The 22,107-nt window shown below is 56.7% G+C and overlaps 1 protein-coding gene across 1 annotated transcript; it reads left to right on the plus strand.

The window, feature by feature from the left end:
• The first annotated feature begins 16,915 nt into the window (after positions 1-16,915).
• Positions 16,916-20,943, plus strand: LOC119104655 (uncharacterized). Its single transcript, XM_037228376.1, has 2 exons — positions 16,916-17,352; positions 19,913-20,943. The coding sequence occupies exons 1-2, from the start codon at positions 17,173-17,175 to the stop codon at positions 20,828-20,830; spliced, it is 1,098 nt and encodes a 365-aa protein (XP_037084271.1). The 5' UTR covers positions 16,916-17,172; the 3' UTR covers positions 20,831-20,943.
• Positions 20,944-22,107: the final 1,164 nt, after the last annotated feature.

A 22,107-nucleotide genomic window follows, 5' to 3' on the forward strand; every position in this document is an offset into this window, starting at 1 on the left:
CGGGGGCCTCCATGGCGGGGACCCCCGTGACGAGGTGGTTGGGCGCGAGGGAGCCTGTGGCGGTGGTGACCGAGTTGCTGTGCGGTTTGGCTGGGCGATGACCGGGCTGGGAGACTCAAGGAAGTCCAGCAAGAACGCCGAGAGGGTCTTCAAACCTGGAAACATCAAAAGATTGCGTTTTGTACGGCTCTTTTAAGCCCAGACTTCGGAAACAATGAGGCTCCGCACATCCACCGAAGCGTATTGCGAGCATGGTGCCCGTGCATTTAAAGACAAGTTGTGCCATCAGTCGGTTTCGGAAACTCTGAACCAAATCACCAATTGGTCTGGTAAAAAAGAAGAAAAACTTCTAGCAATGTTACGACAGAGTCTGCCGCATTCAGCGGCATTCCGCTCAGAGGACTTGCTAACCAAACTGCCCAAACTGGTGGGCAAAATGCTGTAATCTATAAGTTTGACTTCTCATGATTGCGTTTAAACTGACGCTGACACCAACCCACCTGGCACAGGGCGCAGCAGAGTCCGTGCGGTGGCAGTGGCGGTCGCGGTGGTGGAGCTCGTACCATTAGTTACCGAGGTCACCGCCAGGGTAGCGATGGACGCCACGTAGATCAGCAGCGCCAGCAGTGACGTCAGCGCTGCCAGCACGCCCGGGGTGACGGTGGACTCCGGACAGCGGCACAGCGCCTCGTCCTGCTGCGGCACCGCCTGCCCGCGCCTCACCTCCGCCCCGCCCCCCACCTCTGACGTCAGCAAATTCGCGCCGACGCGCACCAGCACGTCGATGGCGTCGTCGGCGTCCAGCTGGCTCAGCTGCGTCTGCAGTCCGCCCAGCTGCAGGCTGGCGTTGCCGCCCGCCGCCGGCTCGCCAAGAACGTAGCGGGAGCCGATGGCGGTCAGTTGGGTCACCAGTTGGCTCAGTGGGTCGTCGCTGGGCGGCGCCACCGGCCGCCGCGGCCACGTCGCGTGCGAGGTGTTGCGGACGAGGCCATCGCTGACGAGGTCGGCCCAGATGGCGTGGGAGACGTTGTTGGAGAGGCTGATGCCGGAGGTGAGGTTGGCGCGGAGGATGCTGACGCTGGTGGCGAGGTCGGCCGGGTCGTCTCGGGTCCACCTCGGCGTGACGTAGAGCTCGCTCAGGCTCCGCAGCGGCGTGACGGGCGTAACGGGGTGTGACGCGACGGGCGTGACAGGCGTGACAAAGACGGAGCTCCTGTTCCGTGGCGGCGGGCGGAGACGGCCTCGCACGCCTCCTCGCACCCGCTGAAGCGGACGGGACCGTGTCTTTTCGACCGCCTCACCCCCTCCGGACTCCTCCTCAGTCCGGTGAACAGGTCCGCCAAGACCGGTCTTCATAAGGTCGGTCGACATCAGTTCGGCGGACGGGGAGGTCACGACGTGAGCTGTCCCCGCCCCGAGCAGGACTGGGGCGTTCCGGGTGCGTCCACCCCCCGCCAAAGGGAAGTGGTTCCTATGACCTGGCGAACGGTGACCGGGGACGGCGGAGTTGGCGATGTAGAGGGCGCTGTGACCGCCGCTGCTGCCATCTATCGGTGACCTGTGTGGGTAGCCGTTGGCGGGTACGAAGTTCTGCACGTTGTATAGGGTTACAGGCGTCTCGTCCATGTTGTGCGCAGACAGCTGACTGGTGTTAAAAGCAGCGCCGTTTTCGCTGTGCAAAGAATGGTTCTTATGTGCCCAAGGGCTGGGAGGTTTGGGAGTCGTTTCAGTGGTCGTTTGGTCGTAAAAAGATGAAACGAAGGTGTAATTCGTTGTGTGTAGGTCAATTGGCGTTGGCAATATAGGTCTCTTGGCGTTCTTCTGTTCGTCTTTCGAACTACGCAGGTCACTGTGTGAACCTGAGAGCAGCATGCGATTTGGTTTCTCGATGTCCTGTCCAAATGACGTCCCTTGTCGAGTCCCCATTGCATTCGTGTCGGGAACTGCAGACACCTCTCTTTTGTCTCCCGCTTCTACAGGCATGTCAGCGCCTTGGCCTAACCCTGACGGTGACCTTAACCCCGGGACTCGACCTTCTCCTGACACCGGGAGAGACTTCTCGCGTGGCGCCGACCTTGCAGGCGCCGTCCCATTTCGCGCCAGCTTCAGCCACCGTGACAGTCGATCCACCACCGTCCAGAGTGAAGTCGCCGCCCCCCAGGGCGGCCGTGGCGTCACAACCGGTGACGTCACAGGATGCGGCAGGCCGATCAGCGTGCCAGTGAGCGGGACCGGCGGTCGGTGGCGTGGCCATGGCGCCGCCGCGGGCGAGGCATCTCCGACCCGCCGGCGCAGCTCCGCTCCGGCGCCGGCGCTGGTGCTGGGCTCCGTCACCAGCACCAGGCTGAAGTTGGAGCGCAGGCGGGCGGCCAGGTCCGAGGGGAGGATGTTGCGCCGCTGCAGGCGCCGCAGCAGGCGCCGCACCGGGTCGGCGGGACGCAGCATCTTCGGAGCCGCCGCCGTCGAGCCCTCCCGCCACCTGGCGGTCGGACGGCGACTCTCGGCCTCCTCCGCCGTCCGTGGGAGAGGTTCCTCCGCGGGGAGGACTGAAGCGCTCGCATGACTATTGCCGGCACCTGAGATGTCCGGCTGCAGCGGCAGCGGGGGCCCGGCTTCCCAAGGTCGTTCGGACAGCGAGGAGCGCCCGGCGCCGTCCGTTTGGAGGGTGAGGGCAACACGCAGCGCTGAGCCCGCCAGGAGGGCTGCGAGCCAGCAGCTCAGCATAGCCAGAAGAAGTGCTTCACAATGAGTCCGACACTTCCACCAGCAGGTGCTGAGTGTCCTCTCCTGACCTGAAAGACAGGTGCTGAGTGTCCTCTCCTGACCTGAGAGACCTGTGACGGAAGAGGACAGCAGACACGTTGCAGCAGAGTGCGGCGGCCACTGCAGCGAAGACGCGAAGACTAGCACGCCAAATGCTGGCCGAAGACAGCAGACGGAGGCACCTGCGAGCTTCACAAAGGCGCTGATTCGCTCCGGCAGGTCGGCCTGCGATGCGCTCAGCCGCGTGTTCCGCTTCCTCAGCCGGACCTCCAGCTACCGTCGCGACCTCACACAGTGCTGCTGAGAGTAGCGAAGGCGCCGACACCGCCTCCGGGGCCTCGCGACGAGTCCAGCGCACTGCGGAACTGCCGCCGCACAGCCCACGCGGACGCCACAGCGCGGAGCTATGCAAATGCCCCGTCCGCTGATCACTGGTCGGCCAGCCCGTGGCGCGTCGGTTTCCCGCGTTTTTCCGCGCCATCTGTCAGCGGCGTCAGTCACTTCCTACGACGCGTGCGAAGACGAACCAATCAGCGCTCGAGGTGGGCATGATTGCCGGCTGGTAGCTGCCGCGACGACGTTTGTGGCGCGCGCTTCCTTCTCTGACGAACGGTGTTCGTGGCCGACTAATAGGCCAGGAAGTGATCGAAATTGATTGATGGCGAGGCGTGCACGTGCCAGGTTTTGTAGCGGTGCGTCAAAATAACCGACACGTTGCGTTCAAGTGAACTTCAGCTGATGAAGTGCAGATACCGACAGAATATATCCGACGACTGAATACCACGCGTTAAAGCCTGAACGAGCGATCCGCGATGTCATGTGATGTGAATGAGTGGAGTTAAGACTCTGATGACGATAACATCATAAGTTATACACGTCATGGAATGATACTAAACACATTACTAAAGCGATTTGATGTAAGCAGTTAGCACCTATGGATGTAACCCCCATTTGAACAAGTGTAACCCGCATCCCGGAAGGTTTGGAATCTTTCCCGTCCAGTAATTTTTCGGGTTGCGTTTTGCTTTCACCATCTTACGCGTTATGGACGCCGATTAAGCCACAACAACGTTTGTTTAACCCCTGGAACGTCCCTGTGTTAGCTACTCTCAGCACCTGTGAACGTTCATCCAGGTTGAATTGCTGTTATGATTCCACCTGCAACAAACCGGACAAAACCGCTTTTCGCTGCCTCTTCTCAGCTGACAGCAAATGCGTCAAAGCATTCCACAGTCCCTCCACTCTAATCGGTATGCCGTGGCCCGTTAACTGACCCATGACGTCATCCAAACCCGCCCGCCTTCCAGTCGCGGTGTTCATGATGATGTCGTTGTTCATGTTGCTGGCGACCTGCGTGCTCGTGCTGATCGGGTTGGCCGACGACGACGCGGTGATGACGTCATTGTTGGCGTTGCTCAGCGTCGGCTGGTTGACGTTGGTGACCGCCAGTACGTCAGCGGTGTCGACATTGACCGCCAGGTCGCCGCCGCCAGCGCCACTAGCGGCGGCCGCCGAAGCTGCCGCCGTGTAGCCCAGCAGCACGCCCACCGGCAGGGACTTGGCCATGCGGGCGAAGAGAAGCGCGCGGCAGTCGCAGGGGGGCGGCGGTGGTCGTGGCATGAGCTGCATGGTCCCCTTCCCACGCAGCCACCGCGACAGGCGCGCCCGCAGCGGGGCGTGACCTGTGACCCGTGGGTCAGATGGACCCGCGACGTCGGGACCTCGGCTCGATTGGCGACGGTAGACGGCGCCGCCTTGCTGACGCGGAGGAGGTTGTTTCTTGCTTGTGAGCCGGCCCGCAGTGGGTCGACGGTACGCCGACAATCTGTAAACTTCTGACGCTCGCTTCTCCTCCGCTCCTTTCTCGCGGTCTGTCTGGTACCGATGGGAAAGTCCCGAGTCCTCCAAGAAGCCAGCATCAGCTCCCTCTGACAGACCTCCCAGACGACCGGCGCGTGACGGCGGCAGGAGCTCGTGTCCATGGCGTGGATGCCGCAGCCACCGCGAAGGCGCCCTCCCCGCCGCCTCTGCAGCTACCTTCCATCGCCAGCCGTCGAGGAGCGGCGGTGCGGGCGAGCCGAGGAGCCGCTGGGCCGTCGGCCCCCATGGCAAGGCCCTGGGAGGACCGGCCGCGACCGGCGCGCCACCTGGAAGCGAGAGAGGAACATTACCAGGCCAACATCACCGGCATCGTCGCGAGAGAAGAGCTCACCTGCTGACCGGCGGGGGTCGGCGCCGCGCCGCGGTTGTGGTCCTGACGTGACGTGACGTGGCTGAGACGTGACGTGACGTGGCCGAGACGTGACGTGATGTAGCCGGGATGTGACGTCCCCCTCTCGCGGTTGCCACGGCGCTGCTGGTAGCGGCGGCTTGCGGGGGCCGGGCGCGTGGAGTTGAGCGGGGAAAATCAAGTCCATCTCTGTCGGCGATCTCCTGTGGCGGTGCTGGGATTGTCTGTACCGGCGCTGAGATTGTCTGTGCCGTTGCTGAGATTGCAGAGACCGGTGCTGAGATTGCAGTGTCTAATACTGAGGTTGTCTGTATGAATACTGAGGTTCTAGGCGCCGGTGCTGAGATTGTCTGTTCCAGCGCTGAGATTGCAGGGGCCGGCGCTGAGATTTTCTGTGCCGGTGCTGAGGTTGCAGGGGGTGATGCTAAAATTGTTCGGTTTAATGCTGTGATGGCCACTGTCTGTGCTGGTGCTGAGATTGGTGATGAGATTGTCTGCCCCGGTGCTGAGGTTGTCTGTACCAGTGTTGAGACCGCAGGGGCCGGTGCTGCAGCTGTTTGGCTTGATGTCGGCATTTTCCTTGCCGGCACCGAGCTCGCCTGCGCTGTTGCTGAAGCTCTCTGCGTGGGTACCGAGTATGTCTGTCTTGGGGTGGTTGGGACTGTCTGCGCCAGTACTGGAATCAGCTGTGTTGGCGTTGGGGCTGCCGGTGTTGGCGCTAAAGCTGCCTGTGCCATCGGTGCAAATGTCCGCACGGGCTCGGAGACAGACCGAATTGACCCGTAAGCGAACGGCGTGACAAGGGGAGGGTTCGACTTTGGACGGTGCCGCCAGTGCCGGCGCGCTCCCCCTGTCTCACGTCGCCAGGAATCAAGCAGCTCGGTGACAGCCTTCCGCAGGCGGCGGCGGTTGCGTGGAACGTGACGGGCAAAGCGTCTGGCCGTGTTGGTGATGATGTCGTTGTCCTGGTTGCTGGCCGTGTTGGTGAGCGTGTTGATGGGGTTTGCCTGTGCTGTCACGGTGATGACGTCGTTGTCTGTGTTGGTGAGCGTCGGCGTGTTGGTGTTGGTGCTGGTGACGGTGTTACCGCCGGTGACGGTGACGGATGTGGTGCTGCCGCTGCTGTCCGAGCTGCCAGACGCTGCCGCCGATGCTGATACGGTGGTGGTGTAGCCCAAGACGACGGCAATGGGGAGGAAGCCGAGAAGCTCTTTCAGACCACTTCGCTCTGGGCAATCGCACTCCTTTTCATCGCCATAACCCTTCGTCTTCATATTCATTTTCATCTTGTGCTTCAGCTGGGACAGAGAGGCGGCGAGCTGAGACACCCATGGTTTCTTCCGCTTAGTCTTCTGCAACGCCTTCAGCATCGCCGGCCGCATACCCAGAGGGTCCCACGGACGCTTCGAAGTTCCCCTGACTGGCTGCTGGCTGTTAGGAACAACGGAAGGCCTGCCTGGTGGTACCAGACCTTTTCTCGCCTGCGCCCACTGTGGACTCTTGGCTGACGCTGACCCGCTCCTCACTCGTTTTCCCGCTCGTCTCTCGTTTCGTTGCTGGCGAGGGGCGTCCCGTCCTCGGCTGGTGACCCGGGTCCCTAGCGCGGCCACCCCGCTCCGCTTGAGCACCTTCCTCGGTCGGCGACGCCCGCCGGTGGCTCCTGGGTTTCCCCAGAGGAGAGCGGACACCATGCCGGCAGGGGTGCGAGGGCGGCGAGGGGTCGCCGGGTTGAGAACCTTGCTGATGCGAGGGGTCGACGGAGAGAGAACCCTGCCGATGTGAGGTCTCAACGGGATGAGAACCCTGCGGATGCCAGGGGTCAACGGGGTGAGAACCCTGCGCGTACGACGTGCAGCGGGTGAGTCTCCAGACAGACTGGAGCCGCTTGGAGCGTGACTGAGGGGAGAAGCGCTACGGAAAAGGAGAGGAGCGCTACGGGCGGGGCGGGGAGCGCTACGGGTGAGGCGGGGAGCGCTACGGCTGAGGTGGAGAGCGCTACGGGTGGGGCGGGGAGCGCTACGGGTGGGGCGGGGAGCGTTACGGGTGGGGCGGGGAGCGCTACGGGTGAGACGGGGAGCGCTACGAGCGTTGAGAGGAACACTGCGGGACAGGAGAGGAGCGCTACGGGTGAGGCGGGGAGCGCTATGGGTGAGGCGGGGAGCGCTACGAGCATGGAGAGGAACACTGCGGGACAGGGGAGGCGAGCTGCTGGTGGGGAGCGGGGCGTGACGGGAGAGGAGAGGAACTACGGGGTCGTGGAAAGCAACCACGCGGACGTGGGGCGAAACACCTCGTCTAGGGACAGGAGCGCCCCCGGCTGATGCTCTTTTGTGGGAGGATGTTACTCTATCGGCCGACACCGACACGGAGCGCCTGACCCGAGCCTCTGCGGGGGGAAGAAGACTTCCGTCTGACGAACGGTCTTGGTCGACGATGCCCACCAACGGGCCGGTACTCGCGATGGGCATGGCGTAAGCTTGCGCTCTGGGTTTTGAGCCGATCACTGCCTCCCCACCGCTGGTGGCGAAGCTTGTCCGAGTTATCTCACTGAGATGCTTCTGAAAGTATGCGTCGGTGTCCTCTGAATTTGCCAGCGCCAGAATGAACTTATTGAGGTTGTCCATTGTTCTGCTAAACATGTTTGAGTCTAGAATTTCACTCAGTGTGTCATCGTTTGAAGAGTCTTCGGTAAAACTGAGAAGTAAATCTGAAAAGAACATATTATAAGTGGATACGGAATGGTAGTAATGTGGCCAGTAGGCGCTGACTGTCACAAATCATTAATCGTGATCTGCGTTACACAAGCGCTTGAGCTTGAGTGCTTCAAACCGATGCATGAATGTGAGCATCATTTTGGGTGCCTCAGCACAACAATCCATGTCGTCTGATATGTTGCACGGGGTGAACATCACCAAGAACATGCTATATTTGCTTGACGTTGAGGAGACATCACGGTAAGGCTCTTAATTGAAGGGTACTACATTTACACGCCGGCAAGAGACACTGCAATGAAAAAAGCAGGCCTAGTTGTCGCTGCACGTGACACTAAGAAGTGCTCCTGGAACACCGAAAGGCATTACATCAGGAAATCACGCTGATTGAATTTCAGATTTGAAGAAGCTGGCCAAGGCTGTAAACAGGACAGCTTACTTCACGTATGGTCGCCACTGCCAGTATGCTGGCAGGCTGCCAATCACAGCTCAAATGCTCGACAGGCTCCGACTCTGTCATTGGGATGTTCTGCAGTCAGACTTGGGAGCTGCCGACATCACGATTTTTTAAGGCGCCGAGGCCCGTCTCTACAAGGATTTGTTAGAATGATGTTCATTTGCGTTTTAGGGATCACAACTGTATGGTTATTTGGCACTTATTAGAATAACATCGCATGAACGACGCATTGCTATGGAAGGTTTATTATGCTTCTTGTGTTATGCAGATACAAATATTTCGTTTATGAGTTTTCCGGTCGTCATTGTAAAAAAACGTACCGCAGGTTTTGTAACGAACGTTCATTGACAAAAGTCAAAATTAGTTATTCAATAACTGAACAGTGCTTGCGGTGTACTTTTCCTGGAAAACGTAAACCGGTGGTTGGTCAAGAACGGTGCAGTGCGGAATCACTTATATTACATAAAGCAGCATAAGGTTTTGGATCGGGTAAGGCATATTTTATAAATCATGTCATGATAACCGTTAGATGTATAAGATAGAAATGGACGAAATCTGACTCTAAACGCTCTTCAATGGGTATTAAGCACAGATGAGTCGGTGGAAGAAACTGCGGCACAAAATCAGGTGATGTGTCGCGGTTCGGACGGAAATGTGTCAGGGAGAGGCTTTAATCTCAGAGTTTTTTAAAGCTTTAAGCTCATCAGAGCTTTAAGCTAGACCACTCTCTGCTTAGGAAAATGATAAGCGGTCGTGTGTGTGTTTATTTTGGTGGTGCCGCAATAAATGAACCACATCAGCTGAATAATGATCGCAGGTTGTTTTTGGTTTCACTTTGTGCACACATGGTCGACGAATTCCATCTGCTTTAAATGCCTTGCTTTGCTTCCGGCAGACTTTTTACAGCTCCCTTGATTGACCTAATTCATTTTCGTCACGGCATGTTTGCTTTGCAATTTATTTGTCTGCAGTGTTCGGGTTTGTCAGCGACGGCCATTGTGCACTCGTCGCTCAGCATGTCGGGCGGTAGGACAGTAGGGAGAGTTGTAGCAGGTTTTACTCTGGGCGTTCTTCTGCCACTACCACTAAGGGTAGGGCTAAAAAGTGTATAGCCGCGGACAGCTAAAGCCTTCTCCGTCACGAGCAGCGGTGAAGCCCTCTCCGTCACGTGCAGCGGTAAAATTTCGGGAATTACGTCTTCGTTCTTTGGTAAATGAGTTATGAATGAGACCCGTTCAAATGAGACAATCTACCCCTCCCCCCTGGGTTAAATCGTATCACATAGTGGTAGAAGCTTCCTCATGATTTTTTCTCCAAAGTACAAGCTCCATTGCAAGCAAGCTGAATGCTTTACGACGCGTAGACCGAATGTATTTGTCTGACCTATTAAGTAATTCGTCGTAATTGCGACATGACACAGTTTTGCTCTTTAAATCACTCAGTGTTTTTTTTGTTTTTTTCTTTTTTATAAATATGTCTCGAATATTTGCGTGGGTGGCTTCGGGCTCAGAGTACCTGCTAAGCATAGCTTGTTGCGTATACCCTGAACCCACCACCCAAGTCGTACCGTCCAGTTCAACGGATAGTTTTGCCTCCGTCCTTTCGCCAGACAGGAATGCGGACGTTTTACGTGCCGCACAATGCTGCGGCACGGCCGCCCCGGGTCTGGATTGAACCTCGTTGGCCAGTTGCCAGCTGACCTTTCCATTTCAGTCGGGTCAAACAATGCGCCCACTCTGGGACCCGTATCCAGTGCCGCTGGACTACGAATCCAGCATCTCTCCCCTACACCACGAAGGCGGCTACCGTTTTGCGACTACTACCACCTTGGTTTGGGTTGCTCAGGTGAAAATTATAGACCTACATATATAATGTTGACGTCGATTTTTTCTGTATGCCAGTCGTTCACGGCAATCATGTCGATTAAGCATTGACAGCAAGTCGGCCAATAACATGTCGGCGCATCGCATCAATGATATGACATGCCCCACGTAAAGATCATGCAACATACCACTCGAACACTTTAAGAAAGTTTGCGCCAGCCTGGAATCCTTGGCTAGCAGATCATTGGTGCACGAACAGGGGGGGGGGGGGGCAGGGGGCCATGCCCCCCACTTTTCAAGATGGGGGACCAGTAGGTGTGAGCTACCCCCCCCCCCCCCTGCCGATTTACCTAGTTCAACAGCCATTTTCCTCAAGATGCGTCATCTTTTTGGTTTGCTTACTGGCCATCGCTTAGTATCACAGCCACAGGACCGACGCCGCGCAGCCTATGGACACTGCAACGCCGGGCGTCCAGGCCGTTGTTGCTATGACTTGCGAGCGCGCATGTTCAAAACCATATTGCATAGTTTTTTATTAGTAATCAATTTTGACTGAATCTTAAACATTTTAAGACAAATATGGATTAGTCATGTTAATGCAAGCTTAGGACCCCATTTCATCCGCAATCTACGTTCAGTGATTTCTCAATAAATCTGAAGAACACAGTTAACACGGAACTGGAGCCTATGTGACAATTATTGGACCCCTTTGGCGATCAGGGACGTTGTTGCTTCAACGAGGGTTCAGTTCAATCCATTGTTTTCTAGTCCAGTCGGTTCTGATGGTAGGAGATATATTAAAGAACTTGTAATTTTCAGGACGTTAATTGGCATTAAACCTAAAAAGGGGGTTGAGAACAATCCTGAAAAATGAAAACGATACGTAGTCGTCAGCTAACCTGTTGGTGACCAATCACCCCATAGCTGTAGTTCGGTCACCCCGTAGTTCACTCCGTTGGTCACTGCGTCGGCTACCCGGTAGGCCACATCAGGGATCACATTTTGGGCCATCCTAAAGGTCACTTTGTAGGCCACTCATGTAAGCCATTGTGTGGGCCACTGTGTAGGCCACCATGTAGGTTACCATGTGGATTCAACCGTAGGCCAGCCTGCAGATCACCGTTTAGGCCACTCTGTAGACCACTCTGTAAGCTATTGTGTGGGCCACTCTGTACGTCACCTCGTAGGTCGCCACGTAGGTTCAACCGTACGCTAACGTGTAAGTCACCGTGCACGCCACTCTGTAGGCCATGCTGTGAGCCACTATGTAAGCCACCATGTAGGCCGCCACATAAGCTCAACTGTAGGCTAACGTGTAGGTCACCGTGCGGGCCAACGTGTAAGTCATCGTATAGGTCCCACTGTAGGTCACCCTATCGACCACAACACTCACCATGCACGTCTGGAGGCTGCCGTAGGCCGCTCTGTAAGTCACCCTATCGACCACAGCACTCACCGTGCACGTCTGGTGACTGCCGTAGGTCGCGACCGGTGGCGCTGGCGTTGGCCGTGGCCGTCTGGAAGCTGAGCGACGTGCTGACCAGCGCGTAGACCAGCAGCGCCGCCAGCGACGCCACGCCCAGCAGCGCGCCCGGCCGGCTGAAGTCCTCGCACACGCAGGCCTCGGTCAGACCGGAAGTGGAGTGGTTCCGGTGCCGCTCGGACAGGATGTACTCGGCGCCCACCTGTGGGCAGTGCCAGAAGGTGAGCCAAGCGACATGATTTTTGACGTCCACGCAAAAGGAATGCGCAAATTGTTCATATTGCTTGTGAGTCCATACCATGTTTCCCTAAATCGTGCAGATACAAACACTGTAAACAGTTAAATTCGCTCACTCCTGTTCATCTGTGCATCAAAACCCGGATGAGAGGAGGCATGAGTGCGCTTCATGCAAATATGCATCATCAAAACGACGATGTGCCTAAGGCAAGCCGGTGACGGTCTCAATTTGGAAGGTTGTAGGCGTCGGCTTTGCTGTGTTCGTTTAAAAAGCCTCTTGCAAAAACCTTGCGGAAAGTCGACCGCGGAGGAAGTGGACCGACTGGACGAATACTTGACGGCGAATGGAAAAATGACGATAGGGTGAATGAACAGAAGAGCCCACGTGTAATGGCACGGGTCATTTGGGCGAAGGTCATTGGGTCAGTGAACGCTTGAGCTGACAACTGGCGCGTGCTGAACATGTTAGCCCGTTGCCTTGAAAAGTACTCTCTCTTACTCTCTCTCTCTCTCTCTCTCTCTCTCCTCTCTCTCTCTCTCTCTCTCTCTCTCTCTCTCTCTACTCTCTCTCTCTCTCTCTCTCTCTCTCTCTCTCTCTCTCTCTCTCTCTCTCTCTCTCTCTCTCTCTCTTCCTCTCTCTCTCTCTCTCTATCTCTCTCTCTCTCTCTCTCTCTCTCTCTCTCTCTCTCTCTCTCTCTCTCTATCTCTCTCTATCTCTCTCTCTCTCTCGCTCTCTCTCTCATCTCTCTCTCTCTCTCTCTCTCTCTCTCTCTCTCTCTCTCTCTCTCTCTCTCTCTCTCTCTCTCCTATCTTCTCTCTCTCTCTCTCTCTCTCTCCTCTATCTCTCTCTCTCTCTCTCTCTCTCTCTCTCTCTCTCTCTCTCTCTCTCTCCTCTCTCTCTCTCTCGCTCTCTCTCTCTCTCTCTCTCTATCTCTCTCTCTCTCTCTCTCTCTCTTCTCTCTCTCTCTCTCTCTCTCTCTCCTCTCTCTCTCTCCTCTATCTCTCTCTCTCTCTCTCTCTCGCTCTCTCTCTCTCTCTCCTATCTCTCTATCATCCCTTTCCTTGCTTCTCCTTTTTAATCAACCCTGGCTGTTCCCTGCCTCACTTCCCCTTTCTTTCTCTCATCACATCGTTCTCCTTATCATTCTTTTCCTTTCCCATCCGCACTACTCACCTTTTACCCGTTTGTGGCTGTCTGCTTCCCTTCTTTCTCTCATCACCTCACCCTCCTTATCACTCCCTACCTTTTCCGCCCTCACCCCTCACCTTAGACAGGATGCCCTGCAGCTGGCTGTAGCGGTCCGCTGAACTCAGCTCCGACCTCGTCTGCCGTGACGTCATCAGAGTCCTCTCCGGCCGTGTCATCAGCGGCGCCGCGGCGGCCGCCGACCAGCGCGCGGCGGTCACCTGCGTCCGGTTTCGCGTGAGCAGCGTGAGGAGCCGGCCGGCGGTGAGCGCTGGGTGCTCGCTGCGGTCCTGCTCCATTCTCTTGCCGTACCAGGGCTGGGTGCCGATCGGCAGGCGGCGAGACGTCCTCGGCAGGCCGACAGTCGCGCTGGCGGTCACGGGTGCCGTGTCGACGCGCCGCTGTCCCAGTGACGTCAGAGCGCCGACGCGCCGCTGCACGTCCTGGGTGGCGCTGACGAGACGCGCGCCACGACGGAGGTGGCGCTGGCGCGGCGGCGCGGCGCCGGTCAGCCGCCGCCGCAGCCGCGCCAGGCGCGCGCGCAAGCGCCAGCGGGACGAGCCAGGCGGACAGGCGCGCGCGGCGGCGCGGGGGGGCTGGCCTGACCTCGCCGACCTCGCGCGGGGCCGCGCCTGGGTCGCGCCCGAGCGCGCCCGCCGCGGGCCGTGACCCGCGCCCCAGCCGGCGGCCGGCAGGCGAGGACGGAAGCGAGGCGACCGGAGCGCCTTGGGGAGCGGCGGGACGGCGTTCGTGGCCGGAGGAAGGTGAAGACGTTGCCTTGTCGCCGCGTAATGCCGCCGCCGCGGTGGGGGTCGGCCGGGGCCTCGCCTGGTGCTCTGGGCGGCTGTGCTGGGTGCTGGCCCAGCCAACCTCTGAGCTGGCCGCTGGGCGCTGGTTTCCTCCGCTCTGCCCCACGCTGGGCGACCGGCCAGGTGAAGCCGTTGGCTTGAGTACGACCAGCGGACGTCGGCATCGAGCTGGTCCAGAGTGGGTCCGACTCCGGCGCTGCGCCCTGACCTAAGCTGACCTCTGACCCCGGCACTGGGAGAGAGCTGGAACTGACCGGTGACGCGGAGCTAGCGCCGGAAAATGCGAGTTCTCCTGGACCGGCCTCTGCAACGGCGGCTGCAGAAGCGCTGCCGTTCGCAGCTGCGAGGGAGTTGACACCTGTACCTTGGCCCTCCTTTCTTCCGTCTGTGAGGTGATGAGACTTTTTGGAGGTTTCCACACTTGAAGCCTCGTCAGTTCGAGCTCCTTCCCCCGCGGGCGGTCGCGGCAGAACGGGGGCCTGTGCGGGCAAGGCCGTCACATTTCTCCGGCTCGTCTGCCTCCTCGAGGAGTCCTTCGTCCCTCCTGCATCACCGGGCTGGAGCGGGGACAACCCTGCGAGCTGTAGATCATCTAGTCGAATCGTGCGTGGCGTTTGCCGGTAGAGTCGTGCCCGTCTCGGGTTTTGTCCAGCAGGTGTCAGCTGATGCGAGGACAGTGGGCGCCGCTGATGGGGTGCTGGTGACTCTTGCTGACGGGGTGTCATGGGGGTGTGCCGATGTGACGTCTGGGTCAGATGTCGGAGCGATGTCTGGTGCGACTGCCGGTGGGATGCCAGGGCCGGTTGCCGGTGTGAGCCCTGCTCCTTATGATGTCGCTGCCCAACAATCTGATGGCTGAACGGGTCGCTGGCCTTCTCGAGAGTCTCCTCCGCCTTCTCTTCCACGTCATCTCTCCCCCCAGCCGGGGCGCTTCGTCTGGGTACCGCCGGCTCTATCCAGTGCACGTTGCTCTGGCTGGTGGGCCCACCGGCCTCCTCCCAGCGGCGCGGGGGCACCGCGGCCGCCCCGGCGGAGGGTGCCCCGAGCCGGGGGTCGTGGTAGACGTAGAAATTCAGCAGCCGCACTGAGCGGCCCGGGCTGGCTGTGGCGACCGCCACTAGGAGCAGGAGCAGCGCGCCGCGCAGAGGTGGAGGTGCCGGCATGGCGAGGTGGGCAGGGGGCCGCGGGAGCGAGCCGCGAGAGGGAAGGCGAAGTGGAGGAGGGAGCCACGAGAGGGAGGGCGAGGTGGGAGAGGGAGCCGCGAGAGGGAAGGCGAGGTGGGGGAGGGATCCTCGGGCACTGCTGTGCCTCCGAGCTCTGACGATGATGACCGACGGAGGCGGCGCTTCGCAAGAGCTTGAGTAAGGTCCTGGAGTGGGACGGGGTCAAACCATCGCAGGAGCAGGAGACGGGCCTCAAGGGCGCTGATCACGAGGTCGCACGGGAGCCAGAGCCTCGCGTCCCAGAGTCCACGTCACGCGGCGACCGGCGCTGGAGTCCACGGAGCCCAGCCACAAACCCGCCGTGACGGAGACGGGCTCGCGCGAGACCACAGCCGGCGTCGTGTGGGGGTCAGACTCGGAGCTCAGCGAAGCCAGATGGAGTCAGCCAGACGTCTCAGCGCCGGGTGGAGCCGACGCCGCACGGGGGCTGGAGTCGGAGCCTCGCGGGAGCCGGACGGCGTGCACCGCAGCCTGCTCTCGACGCAGCACTGGCGGCGCCCGCCGCCGCCCGGTCGGCACCGCCGTCCACCGGCATGAGTTATGCTTACCGTCGTGCGGGCATAACTCACTCGAGTGTCCATCACCGGCCGCTTAATCACACCGCTGCCCAGGCGCCGGCCCTAAATCACGTTGACAACAATGCGACGGGAGCGTGGCGCGGAGCGACGGCGGGCAGCCGCGGAGGGCAGCGATTTACTGCCCGTCTGCGGTCGGCACCGGACGTGCGTCGCTTCCGGTTCCCACGGTGGGCGGCGCCGGCACGCGGCTCGTAACCGGGTGTGGCGAGCAGCTGTTCGACCGAGGTGGTCAGCGCAGCGCGGTGTAATGGCATACAGATCGTCCGGTAACGGAAATGTGCGTCCAAATCGTAAAAAATGTGGATCAGTCCAAAAGATGCGTATCAACACGAATAAGCATGCAGCCCTAGCTTTACGTTGGCGTAGTTAGCGTAGTTACGTAGTGTTAGGATGCATATATTATATATATATATATATATATATATATATATATATATATATATATATATCCTAATGCTGGGATGAACGCCCGTAATTATAAGATGATCCTTTGATGCCTGTGTGACCCATCTCGAAGAACTCTATCGATGTCCCCAGCGTGTCCAGATATCCCCAGATCCCGAAATATAGATCCGAGCTTGGGTTCTTCATCTGGGTCACGATCCTGAGCTGAGATATACACATAAGATTGGTCTGGAAGCAAGACCAGCTTCGGCGTGTCGACACAGCCGGGGGTACTTTTCACTACACTGCCGCTATGCGTTTGAGAATGTTATTATGCGTTTGAGAATGCTGCATCCGCACGTGGCCAACTCGCTGAGCCGTGGCACACGAAGGCAAAGTCCTGGGGTGTATGTGCTGTGTGTGGTGCGGCAATGCACTGCATGCGTTGGCACCAGGGGAGTTTGTAAAACGAGGGCACACACACGCGATTGTCTTTTCATTGGCGGCCTTACGTGCTATGCATAGCATATGGAAGCACTGTCAGAATGGTACACGCTGGCTGTAGTTCCGTGCTAAAATCCCTCTGTTTGTGTGCACAACACTTGTGCCAGATGAGTGCTGGTGGATATTTCACTCAAGGTATCTCGGTGCTCCGCCGTGGCAAAATATTTCGTATAAATACCCAAACGGGCTAATAAGCGGGAGCATATATTCGTAATAATCCCATGGTGCCAGCCTTTTGACCGATATTCTGGCCACCATTTCTCTCGCCGTTTCTTTCCAACCTGCCGCACGGAACATGTATATTCCATTCCTGCGGCAGCCGTCTCGCATTTCGATCCCCAGATCTTCCGCTGGACCAGGTCTGGAAGGAACAGCAGTGACGGGGTGAGGGGAGGGGGCAGGTGATGGTGACTGGACGGCGTTGACTCACCGCGGATGTGGGGCAACTGCTCCGGAGACTATCTGCCGCACGTCCTGGCCCGGTCCGCCCGCCCGGCTCCGGGGCTCCAGTGAAGGGGCTCCGGCTAAGGGGCTCAGTGAGGCCGAGCCGCTCCCCGTGCGCGCAGAAACGCGGCGCGTGTGTGCGACGGTCAGTCGGCAATGCTGGAGATGGCCTGCGTTGCTGGAAATAGTGCGAAGACTCCAGGCCATCGCCAGCTGCTCAACCTGGGAGCGGACGCCCGCACAGTACGTGTCAGCGAGCAGCCAGAGGGCTAAGGTCACCAGTGAACGGACACCGAGAGGCTCCTGAGAGAGACACCGAGAGACATCCCGGACTCCTGCCATGCCGCGTGCGCACAGCGCCACGCTCAGCCAGCTGATGTTTGCCGCGGTAGCGTTCATCGCCGCCGGCCAGTGCAGTGGGGAGCCGCGGGCTTGCGGTTATGCGTGCTGCACATTCCTCCCCGACTGTACGAGCCCTGTCTCCATGAACTGCGACTGCGGTGGCCTGTACGGGCTGCAGGTAGGCTCTTGTTGTTGCCAGTCCACTTCATGCTTTGTTCTGTGACTTCCTGAGAACCTGAGAGTTGGTTTGCGATGCGCCAGCGGAATGTTCTGCTCGTATTTTGCACTGAATGCACCAACAGGACCTTCATCGGCCGGGATGCAGCAAGAGGTCAGGGCAAGAGATGGAACAAGAAATGAATGCTAGAGATCTCCATACGGAGCCAATGCTCGGAGCCTTGCGGTTTCTATATCGATTTGTGGTGGCCATAGTATGAAAAATGTTAATATTCTCTCACCCTCCCTCTCCATTCCTCTCCTCCAACTCCTCTTCCCCCTTTCTCTCTCTCTCGTACCCCTCCCTATTCCTCCTCCTCATGTTTCTATCCTCATCCCTTTTCTCTCCTCCTCCCCCCTCTCTCTCCCTCTCCCTTTCTCTCTCCCTTTCTCTCTCTCTCTCTCTCTCTCTCTCTCTCTCTCTCTCTCTCTCTCTCTCTCTCTCTCTCTCTCTCTCTCTCTCTCTCTCTCTCTCTCTCTCTCTCTCTCTCTCTCTCTCTCTCTCTCTCTCTCTCTCTCTCTCTCTCTCTCTCTCTCTCTCTCTCTCTCTCTCTCTCTCTCTCTCTCTCTCTCTCTCTCTCTCTCTCTCTCTCTCTCTCTCTCTCTCTCTCTCTCTCTCTCTCTCTCTCTCTCTCTCTCTCTCTCTCTCTCCTCTCTTTCTCTCTCTCTCTCTCTCTCTCTCTCTCTCTCTCTCTCTCTCTCTCTCTCTCTCTCTCTCTCTCTCTCTCTCTCTCTCTCTCTCTCTCTCTCTCTCTCTCTCTCTCTCTCTCTCTCTCTCTCTCTCTCTCTCTCTTTCAAGCGCTTTCACTTTGAAATCTGGAACCTTCGGAACCTGTTTGAGACAGAATGCTGCTACGTCCATCTCAAGCTTTTCGTTTGTATGCGTTCATTTACAGGAGAGTTCGATAATTGCAAACATTGATGACTTCCTTCCAAGTTTCAGCAAAAGCGAAGCTATATCTGCAGTATGCTTTCTGCTCATGGTACTTAGCTCACGATGCTTCTTTAAAGCTTGCCACTAAAAAATGCTGTCATACTTTATTTCAATGAAAAACAGAACGTCAAAATTTACAACAGGGTGCACACCATATTTGGATTTCAGACCAAACATGTTTTTAAAGCTTTAGTTCATCTCGGGCAGCTACTCTCATGTCGGTATTCATCTACTGCAATTGCATGCTGCGTGTCATTGAGCCTCTGAAATGGAATGGAATGGAATGGAATGGAATGGAATGAAATAGAATGAATGGAATGAAATAGAATGAAATAGAATTAAATGGAATGGAATGAAATGGAATAGAACTGAAATGGAATGAAATGGAATGAAATTGAATGGAATGAGATGGAATGGGTGGAAAGGAAAGTTTTTAGCAAAACGAAGGCATTCCAACAAATGGTGACCAGTGTTTCTATCTTAATCCACCTTTGGGTCTTTCAGGACACACCGCCAGAGAAAAACACCGCCACACCTCAGCTGCTTTAAAATATCGGTTATCTGGTTATAAATCGCATAAGATCAAGTCCGAAAGTCTGAGGACCGTCCAGTCACGAGGTGCAATTTCACCTCACGTGGAATATGAACCAGGCGGTATGGCCCTCCATCAATCTTCCTGAAAATGCAGTACCAAAAATGAAAAGAACGAGCGACTCATGTTTCTCTGGATTAAAATAAAATGACAAGAAGGTCGCAAAATATACCTTGTTGAATGTCCAAAGCTGATTTTGGACATAACAAGGTCGTCTATTCTTCTTATAATGGTTGCATCTCGGCACATCTTTTTTATTTTGTTTATTTCTGTCACCAATTTCTTTCCTCACAATTTCGGTCATCCTTATCACCAATGCTGTAAAAGTACATGTTTTATGAATAAAACTAGAGAAATAGGCTCTGGCGGATGCCAGGAATTTAATCTATTTCACCGAGCGTATATACGAGCATTTGAGGTCACCCAGACATTCACGGAGTCAAACAAACGCCATGGAGATATTTCCGCCTCATTGGGCACGCAGTGCTCAAGACCAAGAACAAATGTGACGATCGAATTATTCCAGTCTGGTGCGCGTTAGCATGATTCATTGCATTAGAATTCATCTGTTGACTTTCCATCATTCTTGGTGCGTTAGGTGCAAGTTTCGAGCACAAGTCATGCCATGTGCTATATAATATAGGAATTTGGGCAGATGTTCCAGTTATAACGGAAGTAAGACTGGGAATCGAATAACTTTCAGAATAACGTCATAACGGACTATGTGCATACAAGTAAGCAATATAAAATCACGGACAAATATACAAGGACGTTACAGGAAGGGGTTAAGACAAACAAACATAGCGATATTAGGTGTTCGCCTACACGTACCAACGCGCGCTACCTCTCGGCAGGTTGACGTATTACAAGTGAGTCAGCCCGTCCGCTAAAGTGACAATCCTGGCATGGTCGTCTGGCAATGACTCTGACGTTATACAAACGGCTCCTGACATAACCAAATGATGGTGTATGGATGAGGATCTTCCGCTGTTTCAGATAAGCCGCAAAAGCATGCAGCAGTCCTTAGAAGATGTGCAGATTACGAACGCGCAGACTGTTATCATCAAGACAGGAGCAATCTTCGATTTACTGTCGCTGAAAACGTTTAAGATGATAGACATTGCATATCTGACTGTTGAAAACGAGGGTCTCAAGTTACAGGATGGTGCCAACCTGCGTGAACTGCGAATTCACCACGTGAATACTCTGAAACTGCTTGACACGGCGCTGTCCGGCTACTGGCACCATGATGTGCGCGTATCTATACAGCACGTCGTTAAACTTAACATGTATGAAGCGGCCTTCTTTTTCACGTCGGCCCCGCCCGGGCCGAGTGTTGAGCTGAAGAACGTCAGGGAGTTGCTGGCTTCACGAAACGCATTCACAGCAGCCATCCGCCAGCTGTCTGTAGTGAACGTCTCCATGCGGTGGTGCTCACAGAGGTGCTTCAGTGGACGTGTTTCTCATTTGGAGCTGATTGGTGTGAGGATCACCACAGCATTGACCCAGTGCGTAAATGGCGGGGAGGGCTGGGAAAAACTGACAATTCTTCACTCCGAGGTGTTACAAGTACACACTGACGCGCTTTACGGCGGCATCCGAGAAGTTATCATCAACTCTACGAATATCACAAGGGTTGAGGCCCTGGGCTTTCACCTGAATGTTACAACTCTGCAGATACATGCTTCGGCATTTCAGAACCTAACAAGCCATGGGCTTGATGTTTTGGCGACTAAATCATTCCTCATGAAGAACACGACTGTTGGCACTCTCCAAACATCCGCGCTGACGGGCGTGCGTGTCGCGAACATCTCTTCTAGTGAGCCCTCATTTGCTCTCTATTCGCGAGGTACGCATCGGACAAGCGAAACGCGGGTCATTGGTGTTCGCAACAGGCACACAAGTTTGCATTGAAGATCTCCACATCGACGGCACCGCTGACTCTGACGTCACGTGTCCGGCGGCGAAGTGGACCCGGTGGCTGGTGGCCGCGGGCGTGGCTGGCCCGCTCAGCCAGGCGCAGCGCCAGGTGCTGCGACAGCTCCAGCGCAGGAGCCGCTGTCCCGCCGACGCCAGGGGTCCCCACGGGGCCGGAGAGGCCGGCGACCAGCGCCAGGAGGCCGGAGATGTGATCGGCTGGGACCAGCTGGTGCTGTACTGCTGCCTGGGAGCGCTGCTGGTGCTGGCGGCGCTGGCGGCGGCGCTGGTCGTCCGGCGGCGCAGGCTTCGCGTCTCGCGGCCCTCGCCCGAGGCCCTCCCACTCCGCACGTGGTCAGCTGACAGCTGCGGTCCAGGGCGCGGCCGATTGAAGTGGCACCAGGGGGCAGATGGCGCCAGCGGCGCGGCGGCGGAGGAGCCCCTGTATGCCGAGATCGAGATGACCTGCTCGCCGTCGCCCGCCGCCGGCTCCTCGCGCAGAGGGGACGACTGGTGGTGTCCCAGCGCTCCCAGAAAGCACGGTTTCGGCGGGGCGCTTGAAGACCGGGCTGCCCGAGGTGGACTTAGTGGACAGCGAGCTGTCCGAGGTGGACTTGGTGGACAACGAGCTGTATGGAATAACCCTGGTGGACAACGAGCTTTACGAGAGGGGCTCGGCGGTGGCGCGGCGGGGCTGCGCGGACGGTGCTGACGGCGCCAGCGGATGTCGAGATTAACCGGCTGTGTATGGTGTGACAAAGTGATAACGACGCCGCCTGACTAATGCGGTGAGGACGCTCGGTGCGTTTTTCAGCTGATGTTGCGTTGGACAGAAGATGTGCACGTGTTTTTGCTTTGCACAGTCGTTATATCCATCGAGTGGTTGATGTCGACATATGGGCGGTTTATACACATGCTTTAACAGGTAGGCAACAGTGCATTGCATTGACGTAGGCGAATGGAATAACAGAATATATATATATATATATATATATATATATATATATATATATATATATATATATATGTGTGTGTGTGTGTGTGTGTGTGTGTGTCTATGTGTAATGCAATATTTTGTTTTTCCGCTGTTGTGTGTTAGGTCTGTGAGTGTTGGCTTGACAATAAAAAAATGAGCAAAGGTTGAGCCCGTTGTCTTTTCTCCTACCCTAGAGTCTCCTCGAGTTCCACCATAGCATGTTGCACGACTGCAAATTGCTGCAAATGAAAGACCTTGTTCATTTGCGCTTTTTCTAACGCAAGCTGATATCTGGAAC

Source organism: Pollicipes pollicipes, unplaced genomic scaffold (genome assembly GCF_011947565.3).
Source record: "Pollicipes pollicipes isolate AB1234 unplaced genomic scaffold, Ppol_2.1 Scaffold_6052;HRSCAF=7182_pilon_pilon_pilon, whole genome shotgun sequence".
In the NCBI taxonomy this organism is placed as follows: domain Eukaryota; kingdom Metazoa; phylum Arthropoda; class Thecostraca; order Pollicipedomorpha; family Pollicipedidae; genus Pollicipes; species Pollicipes pollicipes.

Excerpts from the sequence above, each read along its gene's own strand:
- LOC119104655 (XM_037228376.1), top strand. The coding sequence starts at position 17,173 with ATGCCGCGTGCGCACAGCGCCACGCTCAGCCAGCTGATGTTTGCCGCG. Across the intron at positions 17,353-19,912 it reads GTGGCCTGTACGGGCTGCAG|ATAAGCCGCAAAAGCATGCA; the intron begins GTAGGCTCTTGT and ends CCGCTGTTTCAG.